The sequence below is a fragment of the Crotalus tigris genome, unplaced genomic scaffold (assembly GCF_016545835.1).
Source record: "Crotalus tigris isolate CLP2741 ecotype Arizona unplaced genomic scaffold, ASM1654583v1 scf7180000020550.821452, whole genome shotgun sequence".
Taxonomy (NCBI): domain Eukaryota; kingdom Metazoa; phylum Chordata; class Lepidosauria; order Squamata; family Viperidae; genus Crotalus; species Crotalus tigris.
This window is the reverse complement of record NW_024098074.1, coordinates 616,647-637,165: the sequence shown is the minus strand read 5'-3', so window position 1 is coordinate 637,165 and position 20,519 is coordinate 616,647. Positions and strand designations below refer to the sequence as shown.

At 35.6% G+C, this 20,519-nt stretch overlaps 1 protein-coding gene across 2 annotated transcripts in view; it reads left to right on the top strand.

Moving 5' to 3' along the window:
* The window catches only part of LCA5 (lebercilin LCA5), a 28,847-nt gene extending 8,620 nt beyond the window's left edge, over window positions 1-20,227 (top strand). For both annotated transcript variants that reach the window (XM_039367086.1, XM_039367088.1), the window contains 5 exons: window positions 2,398-2,535; window positions 4,416-4,509; window positions 4,981-5,129; window positions 12,001-12,133; window positions 18,882-20,227. In XM_039367086.1, the coding sequence (XP_039223020.1) occupies window positions 2,398-2,535; window positions 4,416-4,509; window positions 4,981-5,129; window positions 12,001-12,133; window positions 18,882-19,672 (1,305 nt within the window). In that variant the 3' untranslated portion in view covers window positions 19,673-20,227. The remainder of the gene's footprint in view (window positions 1-2,397; window positions 2,536-4,415; window positions 4,510-4,980; window positions 5,130-12,000; window positions 12,134-18,881) is intronic.
* Window positions 20,228-20,519: the final 292 nt, after the last annotated feature.

Here is a 20,519-nt window from a genome sequence, read left to right as displayed (position 1 = left end):
TTTTATTTTGTACATTCTATGGTGCATGCCATAGTTACACACTTACCGGCCACTCATACATAGAAAAAAAACAAAATTAAACTGTAAGGCCAATTTAGTCTTGTGATTTCTTTGAATTTGTCAAAAAAACAGTATCATGTTATTTACTAACATTGCCATTATAATTCATAGATGTAAAATCCTAACCAGTAAATACAGCTAATAAAATCCTGGATCACACGAAGTATTAGTACTGTTTTATAAAACCCTAGTGAGACCAATTTTGGTGACCATACTCCAAAAAAGATTTTGAGACCTTGGAAAAAGTTCAGAGAAGAGCAGCTAAGATGACCAAAGGCCTGGAGACTAAAACATATGGCTACAGGACTTGGGTTTGGCTAGTCTAAAGAAAAGAAGAAACATGGGTAACATGATAGTATTCCAGTATTTGAGGGGCTGCCACAAAGAAGAGGGGGTCAAACTATTCTCCAAAGCAACAGAGGGCAAGACAAGAAACAATGGTTGGAAACTGACCAAAGAGAGAAGCAAACTGGAATCAAGGAGAAACAAGTGAGGACAATTAACCAGTAGAACAGCTTGCCTCCAAAAATCGTGGGCGCTCCCATCACTGGAGATTTTTAAGAAGAGACTAGACAGTCACTTGTCTGAGATGGTATAGGGACTCCTGCTTGAGCAGGGGGCTGAACTAGAAGACCTCCAAGGTCCCTTCCAGATTTATATTCTACTATACTCTATTCTAAATACTAGGGCTTACTTCTAAATAAATATGTGTAAAATTTCATTGTGAATTAAATTCTAAATTCACCTTTTCTTTTGACATACTATTAATTCATTAGAATCCTTAATTGGATCCTTAAGATTGTAAGAGGGGAGCTGAGTTCATAGAAATCCTGCTTTGTGTACCTGCTAATAGAAAAGGATGAAATAGTTTTCACCAGCTTCCCTATGTTCTAAAACAGTGGTTCTCAACCTTTCTAATGCCGTGACCCCATAATACAGTTCCCCATGTTGTGGTGACCCCCAATCACTTATACATCACCGGTTGCCAGGGCCGTGTCCAAAGAAAAGGGGGGAAAAATGGCGGACAGCCTTGTTTGGCGACCCCCGTGAAATGGTCGTTCGACCCCAAATGGGGTCCCGACCCACAGGTTGAGAACCACTGTTCTAAAAAAACCTGTTCCGAAGAATGAGAATTTTCTGAAATTACCTAGAGGTGATGCAGAGACAGATAATTGGTGAGAATAGTCCCCAAACTTCACTTAGTAATCCCTCCATTATTTAAGGGCCTTTCATTCATCAAACTCACAGGTATAACATTTCTAAGGTTACTTTGTCACTCTATATTTGTAAGTTTTAGAGTTAAATTTATGGGAGTATGCTTACAATATTTTTCTGCTATGTTAAAACTGGTTTAATTTTGCTTGACTTATTAAATTTGTATGCCACCCATCGCACTGTTCAAGCGACTCTGGGAGGCTTACAGAATAATATAAAAGTAAAAAAGAGAATAAAAAAAACACTTAAAATTAGGAAGATTGAATAAGAAACTAAAAAACAAGAGGACAGGCAACACAGGAGTAGCGACCTTTTCTTATTATTTGCCACCAACCATGAGTTGAAAATTATAGCATAAGAGTCTGAATGAATGAAAAAGGAAATAGAATAATATGAATGTTTAATGGTAACATGAAGCTTTATTAAAACTGAATAAAACTGGCAAGAAGTCTCCCCCCACTTCTAACCTCCTTACTTACCACTTAATACTGTATTGCTAGAAATTGTCACTAAGTTATTTCTTCTTTAAGCTCATACAGTACATATGACCATATGCTGTGTCTCTAAATTGCAATGGAAAGTTAGGGGATATTTATGCTGTGTGAGTTAGCATTCAGTAATACAGAGCTGGAAAAGAGAGCAGGTGGAACTTTTTTTTTTTTTTGCCTTTGTATTTGCATTATTTATCCAGGTAGAGCAAAACACGAAACTCTGTTCAAACTCTATGATAAAACAGAAGGCACTTCATTTTGTTCTGTTTTGGTGCCTTTTGAGTAATTGAAGTACAGACTTTCTATAAGGTACATTGATGAGTTTATGCATCTTTATATTTCCTTCCAGTTCATCAGATATTGGGTGACATTTTCTCATGATGAAAGTAACAAAACTGTCAATTTCTGTCTCATTGCATAATGCATCCAACCACTGACTTCAACAAATAAAAGAAATTAGTGACATTCTTTATAATTTAAATATTTTGATAGGGCTGAGAAGGGCGAGGAAATGAAATCTTTCATTTCAGAAGAGTATTGAATACAAACAATTTTGTATTGTATTTTATACCTGTAAAAAAAATTTTTTTTACCAAAAGCATGATGATTTTACTATTATATTGAATTCTAGGACTTTGAGAAGAAGCTTGACCTTAACAGTAGCAGTTTCCAAAGGCAACTGCACTCTGTGAAAAAGAAATTGTATGAAGCCAAAGAAGAAAATAAGATTATCCAAGAGGAAGTTCAACGATTAAAGCAAAAATTAAAGGTAAAAATTGGTACTGTCTAGCACAGAACATCTTTATAACATATCTTCTGATCCAAAATAATCTTTTCATATCTCACATAGTTCAATATAACTATTAATGGGAAATTGAACTATACTTTTTGAATCAACAGCATTTCTCAAATGTGTTTCTAGACGAGAGTCCATTCCTTGTGCTTTTTTTTCCAAGCAGGATTTTTAGTTTAGTTTTAAAAGTGTGCGAAGATTCAGAATCCTGCATGAAGCCCAAACATTTTTGTTTTTTTAAGACACCCCTTTTTGCCTTTGAAAGGAGGAATAAGCATGCCTGAATGATAAAGGTTTTATACAGAAGTCCTCACTGAACCGATGGAATTAAAACAGAAGAGAAGGAGGAAGGGGCAAAGACTGGTGGTTACTTCAGTATGGCTCTGTTCTGAGTGAGCACCAAAAGCAATGTATAGTCCACCAGTATTTTGCAAGCTGCAGCATTTTAAGAGAAGTTGATTTAAGGCAAGGGAATATACAGGTAGTCCTCAACTTACAACCAATTGTTCAGTGATCATCCAAAGTTATGTTGGCACTGAATGAAGAAACTTATGACTGGTCCCTGAAGTTATACCTGTTGCAGTGCCCCCTTGTCACGTGAATAAAATGTTGGCACTTGTTAGCCCACTGAGACTTACAACTACAGGGGCACGTCAGCTTCCCTCATCTGCCTATCTCGCCTCCCCATTTATGCCCTTTTGGCTCCTTGCACTTCCCAGCCCCTCCCACCCCAACTGATCTTTGCAGTTTTCTTGTTACTAACCAAGTATGTCCGACCTAACCTTTTACAAGGCAGCTGCTGGCCACATGAGGCTTCCTTCCTAAGATCTCGTATATCAGTTTAGCCACGAGATCTGGGGAAGATGGCTTCAGCAGCAGGAGCAAGAAGATGGTGAAGGTCAGCTGGAAGGGCTGGAGTGCAGGATGGTGAGGGCAACCAGCTGAGGCTGCTTAACGTTTCCTGAGATGGGTGTGGCTTTGGCCATGCTACTAGGGCAACTTGAGTTACCTGCGGCTTTGCAGTGCACTGCAAGGTCAGCTGGCGTTTCTCAGGGCATGGCAGCTTTGGGTGGCTTAGATATTCCACAGTCATCTGTGACTTCTTGCAGCTGCAGAATTGCAGTGCACTAAAAGCCCCTGAGCTGTAGTATGACAAGCAGCTCCTGAGCCATGCATTCTGGGGTGGCTTGCTGCCCTACCAGGTAGGGTGCAGGGTGACTAAAGGAGCAGAAATGGTGGTGGGGGGGGGGAAAGGGAACAGATGGGTAGAGAGAGTTAAAGAGGAAATAATTCTTTTCCTTATTGAGTCTCGGGGCTGGGAGACATCCAGAATGGTTGGACTGAGCTGGGTCCATGGCTAACTACAGTGGAATTTGGTGAACGATGGACTGCTGTCACCAAATGATGTGGTCACATGACATCATGCTTTATGACCTCATTGCTTAGCAACAGAAATGCCAGTCCCATTTGTGGTCGTAAATTGAGGATTGTACCTCCCCCACCATTCAACCTGAAGATTGACCTAATGATTCATGCCTTATAAACCTGAACAGTGGTACACACTTCTTGTTACATAATCTTACGTGGTTCCATCCCACATCTGAAAGTTATTTTGTCTTTAGGAGTATAGAGTTTATGCTGAGCAGTATTATATCATATCATCAAGTAATAAAACATCTGGGCTGAAGACTTTGCAATGATCTGATTAGTCGCATAACTAAACTTCAAGATACACATTTGTTATTAAAATTGAAATAAAAATATTGGGTATATATCTTCAAAAATCCTAATGAGGCACCGTAGAAATTAACAACTGCTTAGTTTTCATACAATTTGTATGTTTCTATTTTTATTAGGAAAAAGAGAGAGAACTGGATGCCAAAAATATATATGCTAATCGTATGTTAAAACATTCACCCAAAAAACATGATATCACACCAAGAAAAAAAGGTAAATACTATATCAACCGTTATATACAAAATAGTGGAAGTTAACTTTAAATAATGTATCATTCGGTGAGTGATTTCTCAATATTTCCATCTTTGTGGAAATCCACTGCCTGTCCTTTTTAGTGTTTAATAATTTGAAAAGTAAATGATCTTTATTCTGATTTTTGCATTTGAAAATTAAAGCAAACCAACTCTTAGTTCGATTAAAGAAGATTAAATAATTATGTAATGGTATTATAGGTGGAGCAGTTGGCTTAATAAGAGGTTTTTAAATCTTTATTGCTGTCAGTGGAGATCAAAGCCAGCATTCCAGACTTCTTATAGCTCCATATTCCATTACAGATATTCTAAGGGACTCTTTTGATAAAGCATTTAAGCCATTCATATTACTAGTAAAACAAGCGGGTTTGAACTTCCTGAAACTGTTTGTTTAAATAAAAGTATTTAAAATTTGGTGCAAAATTTATTATAGTTGTTGAAAAAAATACTATAAGAGAAGTACCGAATGCAAAAGGAGTACAGACTGCTGGATACGTTTCCCAGATAGAATTTCTATCGCCACCAGACTTCGTTTCTGATGAAATAGCAGAGAAAAAGGGAGAAGATGAGCATCTCCAATTGGTGAGTTGAAACTGTAATTTCCCTTTCTACTGTCTTCTGTTCATTCACCAGCTTCTCTCTACGTCACTGAAAAATTTTGTGTTAAAGTGAAAATAGTCCTCAAATTACAACCATTCATTTAACAACAGTTCAAAGTTACAGTGGCCTCAGAAAAAATAACCTATGACCTCTATTTGCACTTATGACCGTTGCACCACACTTGCAAATAACAGGGTCGCAATTTTGGTACTTGGCAACTGGCTCGCATTTATGACCAGTTGCAGCATCCCACAATCCCGTGATTGCAATTTGCGACCTTTTTTGGCCATTTTAGGGCAAGAACAACTGATTGAGGTAACTGAATTTGCTTAACAACAATCACATGCTTAGTGACCATGTGATTCACTTAACGGCCATCGTAAAACTGTTGTGCAAATGGTCCGACTCAATTTATGACCACAGAGATTTACAATGGAAATTTTGGTCCCAATTTGGTTGTAAATCAAGGACTATCTGTAACTGCAAATTGAAAATCTAAGTTAGTATGAACTTTTTAGTGAAATGACTCCTTAAGAGGAAGTAACAGAAGCAGAGGAATGCTTACTATAATAAAAAAAAAACAACTACTAAATTATCTCATTTTAAAACACACATTTTGACCTTGCTTAAAACTGGCTAAAATTAAAATAGGGACATTGGTTGGTTGCGCATCGATTTTACTAGCAAAAAAGGGAATCGCTAAATGGTTGGATGAGACTTCACGTTCTGCCTTTTTTCGATAAAATATAGGAATGCCCAGGTTTCTTCAGATATCTAAGATCTGAAAATTCTGTGAGTTGAATCCAGCTAAAAGTCATGTAGAGGAAGCAGGCAGCATCTTTTTATCTGCTTCTTTGAGTGAGGGTCCTTCTCATATCCCTGAAAAAGCCTTTCTTAAAAACTGAAAGTCCTTCGTGAATGGAATATAGATGGTAGCTCAGCTAAAAGGGATCTTGAATATCAGGTAGTAGCATCTTCCTTAAGTAGGAAAGGAGTCTGTACTGGATTATATTTTTCTCCATGGTGCCATATTTTCTCCTTTAAATATTCCAATCTCTGAGTTCTGATTTAAAAAAAGATCTTGGGCAAAATGAACCAATCTAATTCTAGAGTTCAAGAATAAACTGGATTAACCCAGATGAAATAAATATAACCAAAAAAGCCCAACAATTTCATTTTTTTACTAAGAGTATTTTGATCATAATTTGCTGATATTTTTAGTTAACGGAAACTTATTGTAAATGAAATGAACTCTTTAATAGTATTTTATTGGATCTAGAGATACCTTTATCTTGGAGAAGGGCTTTTATATCTTTGATTCCAAAAGAGGATCAAGATCTTACTTTACCTAAAAATTATAGACCTATATCTCTTTTGAATATAGATTATAAGATTTTTTCAAAAATTTTAGCGAATAGACTCATGATTGTATTGAATCAAATTATACATACTGATCAGACTGGCTTTATAACTGGGAGGTATATGAAGAACAATGTTAGACAAATTATTAATTTAATAGAATATTTGGATAAAAATAATCAGATCCCTGCAGGTCTGATTTTCATAGATGCTGAAAAAGCCTTTGATCAGTTAAATTGGCAATTTATGTTGTGGTTGGTTGAAGAAATGATTTTGGGGAAAAAATTTTGCAAGCTTTTAGAGGCATTTATCAAAAACAATCAGTACAACTTATAATTAATGGAGGTTTATCTAAGGTTTTTCAAATCGAAAAGGGTACAAGACAGGGATGTCCACTGTCCCCGTTGTTTGTTTTAACATTAGAGATTTTGTTGATTAAAATTCGTGAATCATCTAAAATAAAGGGAATAATGATTAATAAGAAAGATTATAAATTAAGAGCTTTTGTTGATGATTTGTTTGTTACTTTGTCTCAACCAACCGATTCAGTAGTAGATTTGTTACAGATTATAAATCAGTATGGGCAAGTTTCTGATTTTAAAGTTAATAATAATAAGACTAAAATTTTAACAAAAAATATGTCTAATTTGGATAAGGAGATGTTAGTTAATTTGACAGGTTTTGAAATTGTAAAAAAGGTAAAATACCTAGGGGTTTATATAACTGTTTCTAATGCAAAACTTTATAAAAATAATTATGAAATGTTATGGCTTAAAATGCAGAAGGATTTGAATGATTGGAAAAAATTGCAATTATCTTTGTTAGGGAGAATTGCTGCAATTAAAATGAATGTTTTGCCAAAATTTCTTTTCTTGTTTCAAATGATACCTATTTTAAAGAAAGAGGTAAATTTAGAAGAATGGCAGAAGGGTATTAATAGATTCATTTGGGCTGGGAAAAAACCAAGAGTTAAACTTAAAATTATTCAAGATGTTCGAGAGAGAGGTGGACTCAAGGTGCTGAATTTAAAATTGTATTATGATGCAGTGGTTTTAACTTTGATTAGTGATTGGGTTAACTTAATAAATTCAGACATACTTCTGTTGGAAGGATGGGATTTATTATTTGGATGGCACGCGTATTTAATTTATAATAAAAAGGTGGACAGGGTTTTTAAATCCCATGTCTTAAGATTTGCTTTATTGCATGTCTGGAAGAAATATTATAGATCAAATTCTAGAATACCATTGTGGGGAATTCCTGGGCACGCTATAGAAGGGATAAGGAAAGGAGTGAAAATGGATAGGATTTCTTACAAGCAATTGCTTAAGCGGGAAGGGGATAAGTGGCAATTGAAATCGATGGAGGAATTAATGCAAGAAAATATTATTTATTCTTGGTTTCAGTATAGGCAGTTATTAGAAAGATGGAGTATAGATCAAAAAGTGGGTTTTATTATGGAAGATGTGAATTTGGTGAAACAAATTAAAGACCAAAATCGAGCCCATATAAAAAGAGTTTATAATGTTTTAGTGGAATTGGATTCAGAAACAGAATTAGTTAAGGATTGTATGGTTAAGTGGGCTCAAAATTTTGAAGAGCCGATTCCATTAGATACATGGGAGATAATTTGGGTGAGGAATGTTAAGTTTACCCAAGCTCAAAATCTGCGAGAAAATTTTTATAAAATGCTTTATAGATGGCACCTTGATCCACAAAAGATGTCTCATATGTATCCTAACTTACAGCCCAAATGTTGGAGATGTGGTTGTTTGGATGCAACGTATTACCATATTTGGTGGTCTTGTAGAAATATAAAGGCTTTTTGGATTAAGATTTGGTGGAACATTCAAAAAATTTTTAATAGAAGGATAAAATTTGCACCACAATTATTTTTGTTAGGTATTATTGAAGTTTGTGATAATAAGGAGATTATTCTAATGTTGAATTTTATTACGGCGGCAAGGTTATTGATTGGGCAATATTGGAAGAAAGATTCCTTGCCTACTTTAGAGGAATGGTTTCTTAAAGTTTCTTATTTATCAGAAATGGCTAAAATTTCGGCTTATCTGAAAGACCATTCACAAGAGAGATATAATTCTGTGTGGAAAAGATGGGTAAATTTTGTTCAGAACAAATATGGGATTAGAAAGTATTATTTAGCTTTTGAATAAAATTTACCCATCTTTTATCCTTCTATTAAAGTTGTTATGGTTAGATTGTTGATTTTAATGTATTGGAGTTAAAGTGTTTTTTTAATTTTTTAGGATTTATGTATAGTTGATTGATGTTTATTTAATCTTTATGTTTTTTTCCTGTTTTTTTAGCTCTGTATTCAGCTCTGGGAAGGGGGGAGGGTTATGGGGGGATGGGGGAGGGAGGGGGGAGGGATTTTATTGTAAAAAGTTTATAAAAATTTCAATTAAAAAAAAAGAATAAACTGGATTAACCCAGATGAAATACATATAACCAAAAAAGCCCAACAATTTTCATTTTTTTTTACTAAGAGTATTTTGATCATAATTTGCTGATATTTTTAGTTAATGGAAAGTTATTGCAAATGAAATGACAATATTCATTCTAATTTCATCCGAATGGTTTTTTTTTATTGAAAATTTTTAAAAACTTTTACAAAGACAGAAAAAAAAATAACAACAACAACAAAAACAAAACAATACAACCCTCCCCCAACCCCTCCCAAACCACCCCCTCCCTCCCCCCCGGAGCTTCCCAGAGCAGAATATAGGCTTAATTAAAAGAAATTAACAAAATTATAAGATAATTAAAAATAAAATATATATGAAAAAAGAATTATAAACCTTAAAAAGAAAAAAATATTTTAAAAAGAAAAACAAAGAAAAGAAAAAGTAGAATTTTTATACAAGTTATAAAAAAGCTAAATGATATTTTTTCAAATCCAATTTAAATTGTATAAAATTTATCCATTTTTCCCATACAGCAAAAAATTTCTCTTGCGTTTGCTCTTTTAAAAAAGCCGAAATCTTTGCCATTTCCGCCAAGTAAGATACTTTAAAAAACCACTCTTGCAAAGTAGGCAAAGATTCCTTCTTCCAGTATTGACCTACTAACAGCCTTGCGGCTGTAATCAAATTCAACATCAATATAACCTCCTTAGCATCACAATCAGTAACAATACCAAGCAAAAACAATTGTGGAGTAAATTTTACCCTCTTTCTAAAAATTCTCTGAATGTTCCACCATATCTTAATCCAAAAAGCTTTTATATTTTTACACGACCACCAAATATGATAATAAGTGGCATCCAGGCAGCCACATCTCCAACATTTAGGCTGTAAGTCAGGATACATGAGAGACATCTTTTGTGGATCAAGGTGCCATCTGTAAAACATTTTATAAAAATTCTCCCTTAAATTCTGGGCTTGTGTAAACTTAACATTTCTCACCCAGATAGTTTCCCAGGTATCCAGTAGAACTGGTTCACCAAAATTCTGCGCCCATTTAATCATACAGTCTTTAATTAATTCTGATTCTGAATCCAGTTCCACTAGCACCCCATAAATTCTCTTAATGTGAGTTTGTCTTTGATCCTTTACTTGCTTAAAAAGATTTTCATCTTCTCTAAGCAGGCCTAGATTACGGTCCATCTTCCATCTATCTACTAATTGTCTATATTGAAACCAAGAATAGGTAATATTTTCATGTACTAGATCTTCCAAAGATTTTAACTGCCAATTTTGACCATCCCATCTAAGTAATTGTGTATAAGACACCGTATCCATTTTAATACCTCTCTTTATCCCCTCTATCGCATGCCAAGGTATAGCCCATAATGGTATTTTAAAATCACTTTTATAATATTTCCTCCAAACCCTAAGTAAAGAAATCCTTATAATATGAGATTTAAAGGCCCAATCCACTTTTTTATTAAATATTAAATAGGCATGCCAACCAAAAAGTAAATCCCATCCCTCTAAATGGAGTATCTCTAAATTTGTTAAATTTGCCCAATCACTAATTAATGTTAAAACCACAGCATCATAATATAATTTCAAATTCGGTACCTTGAATCCACCTCTCTCACGGAAGTCCTGCATAATTTTAAACTTTACCCTTGTTTTTTTCCCTGCCCAAATAAATTTATTAATGCCTTTCTGCCATTCATTTAAATTAACCTCATTCTTTAAAATCGGTAACATTTGAAATAAAAAGAGAAATTTTGGCAGGACATTCATTTTAATCACTGCAGTTCTTCCCATGAGAGATAACTGTAAGTTCTCCCAATTTTTCAAGTCTTTTTGTACCCTGACCCACAACCTTTCATAGTTATTCTTAAACAATTTTACATTAGAAACAGATAAAATAACCCCCAGATATTTTATCTTATCAACAATTTCAAAACCAGTCAAATTAGCCAAAATCTGTTTATCACAAGTAGTCATATTTTTAGATAATATTTTAGTCTTATTATTATTAATTTTGAAACCCGAAACTAATCCATATTGATATATCAACTGTAATAACTTCACTACAGAATAAGTAGGTTGAGACAAAGTAACCACCCAGTCATCTGCAAAAGCTCTTAACTTATATTCTTTTTTGTTAACTTCTATTCCTCTTATTTCCTGCGACTCTCGGATTTTAATCAACAAAATTTCCAATGTTAAAACAAACAGCAACGGTGACAAAGGACATCCCTGTCTAGTACCTTTTTCTATTATAAAAACCTCTGACAAACCCCCATTAACAATAAGTTGTGCCGTTTGTTTTTGATATATAGCAGTAAGAGCTTATAATATTTTTTCTCCAAAATTCATCTCCTCAATTGCTCTTAACATAAAATGCCAGTTCAATTGATCAAAAGCTTTTTCAGCATCTAAAAATATCAGCCCTGCAGGGACTTGGTTGTTCTTATCTAAATATTCTAATATATTAATAATTTGTCTAACATTATTTTTCATGTACCTGCCAGTTATAAAACCCGATTGGTCCTTATGTATAAGCTGATGCACAACCGTCATAAGCCTATTAGCTAAAATTTTTGCGAAAATCTTATAATCTACATTTAAAAGAGATATAGGTCTATAATTCTTTGGCAAAGTAAGATCTTGATCCTCTTTTGGAATCAAGGATATGAAAGCACTGCGCCATGACGGAGGAATCTCTGAACCCTGCAATATGTTATTAAAAAGCTCACCTAAAGGTTGAATCATCTCTTCTACTAAAGTTTTATAATAAATAGGTTCAAACCATCCGTACCTGGCGCTTTACCTAATTTTAATTGCTTAATAACTGTCACAATTTCCTCATTAGTAATTGGACCATTAATTTCTTGCTTCTGATCTTCTGTCAATTTAGGAAAGTTAGCCTCCCTTAAATATTTATTTATATCTAAAATTTGTTCATTAGTAGTCTTATATAATTTTTGATAATAATCTAAAAAAGATTTCTTAATCAATTCCTTCTGATACACTAATTTACCATTATAATTTATTTTATCTATTTATATTTTTAGGAACAGACAGTTAAAGACTGGAAAGAACAAAGCGAGGATTTCAAGCAAGAACAGAACCAAGAAAGAGAAGAAAAACTAAAAAATGAACAAGAACTCCAAGCATTGGAAGAAAGAGCCAAGAAACTAAGAGAAGGTAAAGTAGAAATGTTTATATCTGCAGGATTTGTATATTAAAATGTTGTTATGTAATATATATGTACAATTTCCTCCAATTATTATCAACTATATTTCTTATATAATGGTTATTTCTTCTCAGATGATAAGCAAAACACTTTTTATTTTTACAATGTAATAAGTAAATATTATGGACAAGGGTTTTTTGTACATATCTGTATATCTGTGATTGTTGTGGGGCAGTGAAATGGAATCTTTTGACATAGATCAGTAGTTCTTAAACTGGAAGTAATTACCCCTAGTGGGATAATTTGGACATGTCCTGGGGATAATGGAACAATTTGTAATTGCTTGTTTGTGGATTGAGGATCCAGTTTGGAACTGCCAAGACACTTGTGAAAACAATGGAATGGAATGTTATTACATTATTATTAGAGCCAGGCAAAAGAGATAATTGGATCAAACAGTTTAAGAACCACTGATATAGAACCATAAGCATTGTATTGAGGGCCTCTAAGCAAAAAAAATAAGAACTCTCTTATGTCGAGTACAATTCCTGATAACTACCTGGATGTGTCCTTGGTAGCTGTATGGAAGTGGCTTGCCAATATCTTCTTCTGGTTGTTTTTGATCTATGAAGCCTACAGCTCTAGGATTTCTTTGTGGCTGCCTAACCAATTATTAATGAGGACTGACTTCCCTAGCTGTTTTTAAAATGAATGGTTGTTAGATGCTGCTATCTCCTCTGAGTGCTTGGCTCAATGAGGTAATGATGGTGGTCTCCATAGACCTAAATGGCCAGGACCAAAGAATCTAGATACAATACAACCAACTCATATGTCAAGAACAGCTGGAGAGCTACTGCTTATGGTTCTACCTGTAGATTTGGCAGTGTAATGAATAGGAATAAGATGTCATGCAGATTAATAACAACAACAACAACAACAACAACAATAATAATAATAATAATAATAATAATAATAAAAAGTTGGAAGGGACCTTGAAGGTCATCAAGTCCAACCCCCTGCTCAGGCAGGTAACCCTATACCATTTCAGACAAATGGCTGTCTAGTTTCTTCTTAAAAACTTCCAGTGTTGGAACATTCACCACTTCTGAAGGCAGGTTGTTCCACTGGTTAATTGTTCTAACTGTCAGGAAGTTTCTCATTAGTTCTAAGTTGCTTCTCTCTTTGGTTAGTTTCCATCCATTGCTTCTTGTCCTGCCTTCAGGCGCTTTGGAAAATAGCTTGACTCCCTCTTCTTTGTAGCAGCCCCTGAGATATTGTAACACTATTATCATGTCCCCCCTCATCCTTCTCTTCATTAAACTAGACATACCCAACTCCAGCAACCCTTCCTTATATGTTTTAGCCTCCAGTCCCCTAATCATCTTTGTTGCTCTTCTCTGTACTTTTTCTAGAGTCTCAACATCTTTTTTATATCATGGTGACCAAAACTGGATGCAGTATTCCAAGTGTGGTCTTACCAAGGCATTGTAAAGTGGTATTAATACTTCACGTGATCTTGATTCTATCCCTCTGTTAATGCAGCCTAGCACTGTGTTGGCTTTTTTGGCAGCTGCAGCACACTGCTGGCTCATATTTAAGTGATTGTCCACTAGGATGCCGAGATCCCTCTCACAGTTACTACTATTGAGCAAGGTACCCCCTAGTCATCTCACTCTCTCTCTCTCCCCTTCTCTCCCTCCCTCCCTGACTCAGCATCTCTGAATGATTTACAAATTGTTAAAAATATTTAAAAACAGTGAGCAGTACAAAATACAAGAACAACATAAAACAAACAGACAAAGATGGCAGAGAAAACAAACCCAGATGGAAACAAGGAAAAGGAAGAAAGAGGCATAAATTGTCCTTGCCAAAGGCTTGGGTGAAGAGTCACATCTTTAAGGCCTTTAAAAATATCAGTAAGGTGGGAGCCATTCAACCATTCAGTCCTTGATATAGGAAGAAGGTGCAATTGATACATCTGATGAAGTTGGGCAAAGGCCTTTCTGGCTACCTGCCACCTGCTTATCAAGCAAGAGCTGTGAGTCCAGGAAGACACCCCCCCTCCCAAACTGCACACAACTCTTGAATTGGGAAATCAAAGTCAAGATTGCCAATATCCCTAGATCTGAGCAATCTAGATATCCACAGCTACTCAGTCTTAGTAGGATTGATTCAGAGAGAGTTCCCCATCACCACCAAAACTGTACAACTTCCAGACATCGGGGCAGAACTCAACAACCTAACTTAGCCAGCCTGGACTTGAAAAATACAATTGGGTATCATCTCTGTACTGATGATACTAACCTCCAAACTGGTGGATGACCTCACCCAGCAGTTTGATGTAGATATTGAAAAAAAAAGAAGACAAAAACTGAACCCTGTGAAACCCCACAAAGGAGCGGCCTGGAGATGATCTCTCCTTGCCAATGAACACCAACTGGAACTGGAACTGGCCCTAGAGAAAGGAAGAACCACTTCTCCAATCCCCAATTCACAGAGCTAGCTCAGAAGATACCATGGTTAATAATATTGAAAGCTGGGAAAAGGAGCACAAGGATGAATAAAGTACAGGTAGTCTTTGACTTTCAACTTAAAAAACAGTTCATTTAGTGACTGTTCAAAGTTACAACAACACTGAAAAAAGTGATTTATGACCGTTTTTCACACATGACTCTTGCAGCATTTCCATGATCAAAATTCAAGTGCTTGGCAATTCACTCATATTTAGGATAGTTGCAGTGTCCCTGGGTCAGGGGTAGGCAACCTTGGCTCTTTTACGACTCGTGGACTTCAACTCCCAGAATTCCTGAGCTGGCTCAGGAATTCTGGGAGTTGAAGTTCACGAGTCATAAAAGAGCCCAGGTTGCCTACCCCTGGTCTGGGTCATGTGATCACTTTTTACAACCTTCTGACAAGCAAAGTCAATGAAGAAGCCAGATTCACTTGACAATTGTGCTACTAAACAACCGCAGGGATTCACTTCACAACTGTGGCAAGAAAGGTCGCATAATGGGGCAAAATTCACTTAACAACTGTCTCACTTAGCCACAGAAATTTTGGGCTCTGTTGTGGCCGTAAGTAGAGAACTACCAGTAATGTTGTAGAATGGTAGCTTCAGTGCTCTGTTTGCCGTGGGGATAGTAAAGTGCCATTTTTCATATTTGCTACGTCGTGATGCCTCGATTTAAATGTCAATAATTGCGGTGAGCTCACAATTCCACTTTATACACTTCCCATTGTCTAATAAAAAAAGTAAATTTTTGGAGGAGAAAGAGAAAACAAGCAAACAAGGAGGGATCAGATATATAGGAGCTTGGCAGGCAAGTCCAACTGAGAATTGGGAAGAGGCAAAAGAGAAAAGAAAAGCCAAGGAAGGAGAAATGGATGGCTGATTGCTGCTCCAATGTTTTGATGGCTGTTGCCCTGTGACATTGACAGCTGCTGGCTGTCCACCATGTGCGACTGGTGCATCTGAAGCTGTTTGAGAAAATATACTCTTTTTGCTTTGAAGGCCAATTGCTTTATATATAGCCTTCAATGCCAGAATTGCTGTACTTTGTTGTTGTTGATGATGATATTAATTTTTTTAAAAAAAAAATAATGTACATAACTAAGCTGGTAAATAAATCAAATAAATCAATAAATGAAATAGGATTGAGCCCTAGGGCATCGGATGACCTCCCAGGGTTACTTCCTGTGAGGGTTCACAGGATTATTTTAAATTTTAAAGCAATAGTCAATCTTCGTTGGACGCCATAGAAACTGCTAGCTTAAGACTGTTCACAGTTTTGGTCTAGGCTAGTGGCACTGTGAAAAAACGGGACAGTGAAGACACCATACACCAAGAAACGTTAGTAACCTCTGGGCTAGACAGAACTCAGTTAAAATGTTAATGGGGGCACAGTTGGAAGATCGGGGATAGATTATCATGGATAATATTTCTGTGGTGACTAAGAGTGTACACTGACTTGATCGTAAATAATCAATTATACTCTATTCCTCTAATTTCTATTCCTGAAATTGTTGCTCTATTTTCTGACCTGGCCTACCTGGAGAGGTGACGGGAAGGAATTCAAACACCATTTAGATAGAAAAAATCAAATGCATGATTCTAGAATGCTGGTGGGAAGATGGGAACAGCATATGAAATGTATGTGGGTTTCTGTAGATAATAAGCTGAATATGACCCAATACTGTGATGCAGCTAAAAAAAAAAAAAGCAAATGGAATCAACAAAACTACACCCAAAAAACTATAATGTGAAGATGAAGAGAAGATGTCATCATTGGTCTAAATAGGTCCTCATGAAGAACATTGCATCCAGTTCTGGGCATTAGATTTTAGGAGGGCTTTGACAAACTGGAGCATGAATAGAGGAGAATAAGCAAGGTAAGAGATTAGGAAGATGAAATTTAAGAGGAGTGGCTAAAACTGTTTTCCCATTACCTCACTCTTAAGTATCCGCCTCACCTAGCCAAGTTATCTCACAAACCACGTCTTGCTCCCTCTTATCTCCTTCTGCAACGATCCCTCTAAATTTTGATGTCCCATGTGCAGAAAAAAAATGGGTTGGTTCAGTTTCTTCCAAACTAAGTACAAATTTGTGTGTCACAATACGAGTAAATTACTAACACATATAATATTAACATGTTAAAATATTTGTGTACTTTTTAGTATAGAAACTAGAAAGTACAATAGTATGGCACATTATGTATTGAAGTCATTTTGGCCTCCTGTCGACTGCCCCCTTGGCAGCATTTTTAGAAATGACTTCTAACGAAGAGAAAAAATTAGCTGGCCCAAGGTCACTCAGCTAGCTTTGTCCCTAAGGCAGAATTAGAAACTCACAGTTTCCTGGTTTTCATTTGACTCCTGAACTACTACACCAGCGGTTCTCAACCTTTGGGTCGCGATCCCATTTGGGGTCAAACGACCATTTTACGGGGGTCGCCAAACAACACGATCCGCCATTTTTTCCCTCAGGGGGTGCCGCCGCGCATGCGCGCCGCGTCCTTATGACCGGGGTCGCCGTATAAAAAGGTTGAGAACCACTGTACTACACCAATATAAACTTACTAGTCACTGATAACCACAATCAATATTCCCCTTCCTTCCTTCCTTCCTTCCTTCCTTCCTTCCTTCCTTCCTCCCTCCCTCCCTCCCTCCCTCCCTCACTCACTCACTTAAAGAAAAATTGGAACTGATATTATAATGAAAGAAAACTTTAGAGAAAAAAGCATTATGGAAAGTGTTTAGGTAGTCCCCTCTTTTACATTTCTTCTGCATTCTTTCCTTCTTCTCTACCAGTATGGTGCTGCCTGCCTACTGTTCTGGGGAAAATGCAGGAGCCTGCTGCCTCAGCTTAATTGAAGCAGTTATAGTTGTTCAGTGCTATTGCAGCGCAGACTGAGAAAGAACTCCTCTCGTGTGGGGCTCTTCGCTCAGTCTGCGCTGCAGCACCACCAAGCAATCCTCACTGCTACAGTTGAGCTGAGGTGGTAAACTTGTGCAAGACTCTCGCAAGGCCAATGTTTTGTGATGCTTGGAGATGTAATTTATTATTATTTCATTTAAAAAAAACCTATTCTCTCTGTTTTATTGTATTTTAATTTTGTTGTGTTTAATATTTCTGAATTTCATTTTAATCTGGTGCTGGCCACGCTCAGGAGTCTTGTGGCCCACATATTTGACTTTTCTGATGTAGAAAATGGAGCAGCATTGTTCTGTGGTGTTCCTGAAAATGAGACAAGTCACAAAGAGTTTAAAGTAAAAAAGAATAAATTCTGGGCAGACTTCTACATTAGAAGAATTTTCTAATGTAATTGTTGTTCAACAGGGGATGGGATTATTATGGGAGGTGTGGACTCCCTTTGCTGGAGGTATCTGAACAAAGGCTGGGGATGCTGGTATCTGTTGGGGATGCTGTAGTGATGGTTTCTTGGACTACGTAGAAGATGGACTAGATTTCTAAATAGGTCAAATCTCATGAAGGACAAGATTTCTATGACTCCATGAACATTCACTTAAATATTTTGCTACATATATCTGAACTAGACAAAATGAAGAACCGAGTATATCATTCTCTTTATAGGTTTGTGTTCATCTATCTTTCCATGGAAATTGGTGATTTTGCCCTTTTATTACAGTACATTTATATATGGTCAATCGAATTATTAACATCCAAGTCCATTCTCCTCGTACACATGCATGGGGATAATTGTAGAAAGCCTTTTTTTAAAAAAAAAAAACAGCTTTACATATTTTCTTGTCCTTAAATATGTAAACACTACTCTTTGCACTATTTAAAAATCAAGTATATCCTAATTGTAAATTGTAACTAGTTGAATTATGCAGTTATACTTAATTTTTATTTAACAATAATTTTCCTTCCAGTGAACTTTTGCTATACACAAAGATGTAGTTTGGATCACTGAACATGGATAATGCTTTTGACTTATTTAATTGGGTTTTCTTTATCTTGTTTTAGGAGTGGTAAGAAGAATAAATCGTGTTTAGGTCATATTTACTTAAACAGGGTTTACACCCTTTTGAGAACCACCGTATAATATTAGTAGCATTTTTTTGACCTAGGTGACAAGATACAATTGTGGGAAAGCATAAAAGTTCTGAATCTCTTCTCAGCCTTATTGGAGGAGAAAAAAATGGCTTATTTCAATTCATGTATGTCGTACTAAAATCATGTGTGAATGTGAATGCAATCAACATGTAGATCTAAATTTGTTGTATTTTAACCTTCAGAATGGGAGAAAGAACAATCAGACAGAAAGAAGAAAGAAAACAGTCATTTGCTTGAAAATGAAAAAATGAAGATAGAGACAGAAATATATATTTCAGAAAAAGGAACACAGAATCATGACAGAACAGAGGAGGAAAGACGGAAAGAAATTCTGCTTGCCAAGATGCATGAAATCGACAGGGAAACTCAAAACATTATAAGGGCGGCTTCCCAAGAATTTACCATAGATACTGTCACTGCACCTTATACATTGGAAAAAAATAAGAGACTATACCAATTGTCAGAGACAATAGAGAAAGTATCTAATGGCTTACCACAACCGGATGACTTTAGTACGGTTATCAAAAAAGAAATCCAGAAACCGCAGTCTACAGACCTCACATGCACAAGCAACGATTTGATATTTGGTAGTTATGTACCTTCCTTTGGGAAAGGGTCAGGGAGGCCAAGCTGGCTTAATCAAAAAATTGACTTCTTAGATGAACTCACTAAGGAAAATATAGGTCTTGATACTAAGAAAGAGAGAAAGTCTAATTTGATGGAGCAGCTGTTTGGTGGCAGTGTCAATACAATCACTCCACCTAAAAGAAATGATTTTCAACAAGATGGTAATACAAACAATGGTTTTCAGGCTAAAGGAACCATGGTCAACATTAAAAATGACACTGATCTTTTTTTTAGTGAAGAAAAGAACTTTATACCCCAAAGACGATTGCAACACACAGCAAACAGACCAGCAGTTAAGGCACTTGATTCTTTAGAAGATGATATTGAGGAAGTATTATTGCACTGATTTTATTCTGTAAAATATGTAAATAGTTATATTTAGTATGTTTATAGTTTATAAATACAAAGTGATTGAAATTATTATATAGCTTCAAGAATGATCAATAATGCAGCTTTTTATTTAAAGCAAAAATGATGACAATTAATAGATCAAACAACGATTACTCAATAAGTATTTTCCAGTTTTAATTCTGTTAATAGAATCACTTGGAAGGAAGTAATGTTCTCTACATATTTGTCATCAGTCACTTCAAATTGACATTTTACCAGCACATCCTAATAAATGGGGGTGTTTTTTTTAATTTGAATCCTTTCTTATTTAAGGCCTTTTTCCACTATCATTTTGTTAAGTATCTCTTGTAGAGAGTACTTCCTTTATGAAGAATTTTAAGTTTTGAAATTGAGGGTGCAGGCAAAACAGTTATTGTAGCAAAGGTTGGATTGTCCCTGTAACCTTAGTTTATGTTCTAGTTTACAAAATAAACTTAAATGTTTGCTTTAAATGTAATAGATGTTTATCAGCCTCTGTCATAGAATAAAATTGACTACTTGAGGAAGGCAACATAGAGAATGTTGTAATTTGTTATCACATATCTTCTTTTGGAAAGCTTATGAGAAAAACATTTAATTGGGAAACAAAATTTACCTCCACTTTAATTGTATCCTGCCAGCACTATTAAAAAACTAAAATACAATAATTGGGTTATGAATTACTGACATGGATATTTAGCAAAGTGATATATTTGTGCAATGGAACTTTGGTGATTATGCTAATGTACCTAGTGGGCTGCACCAAATATCTATATCAATATAAAACATTCAATTGAAAAATATTTTAAAAGATAAGCAAAGGG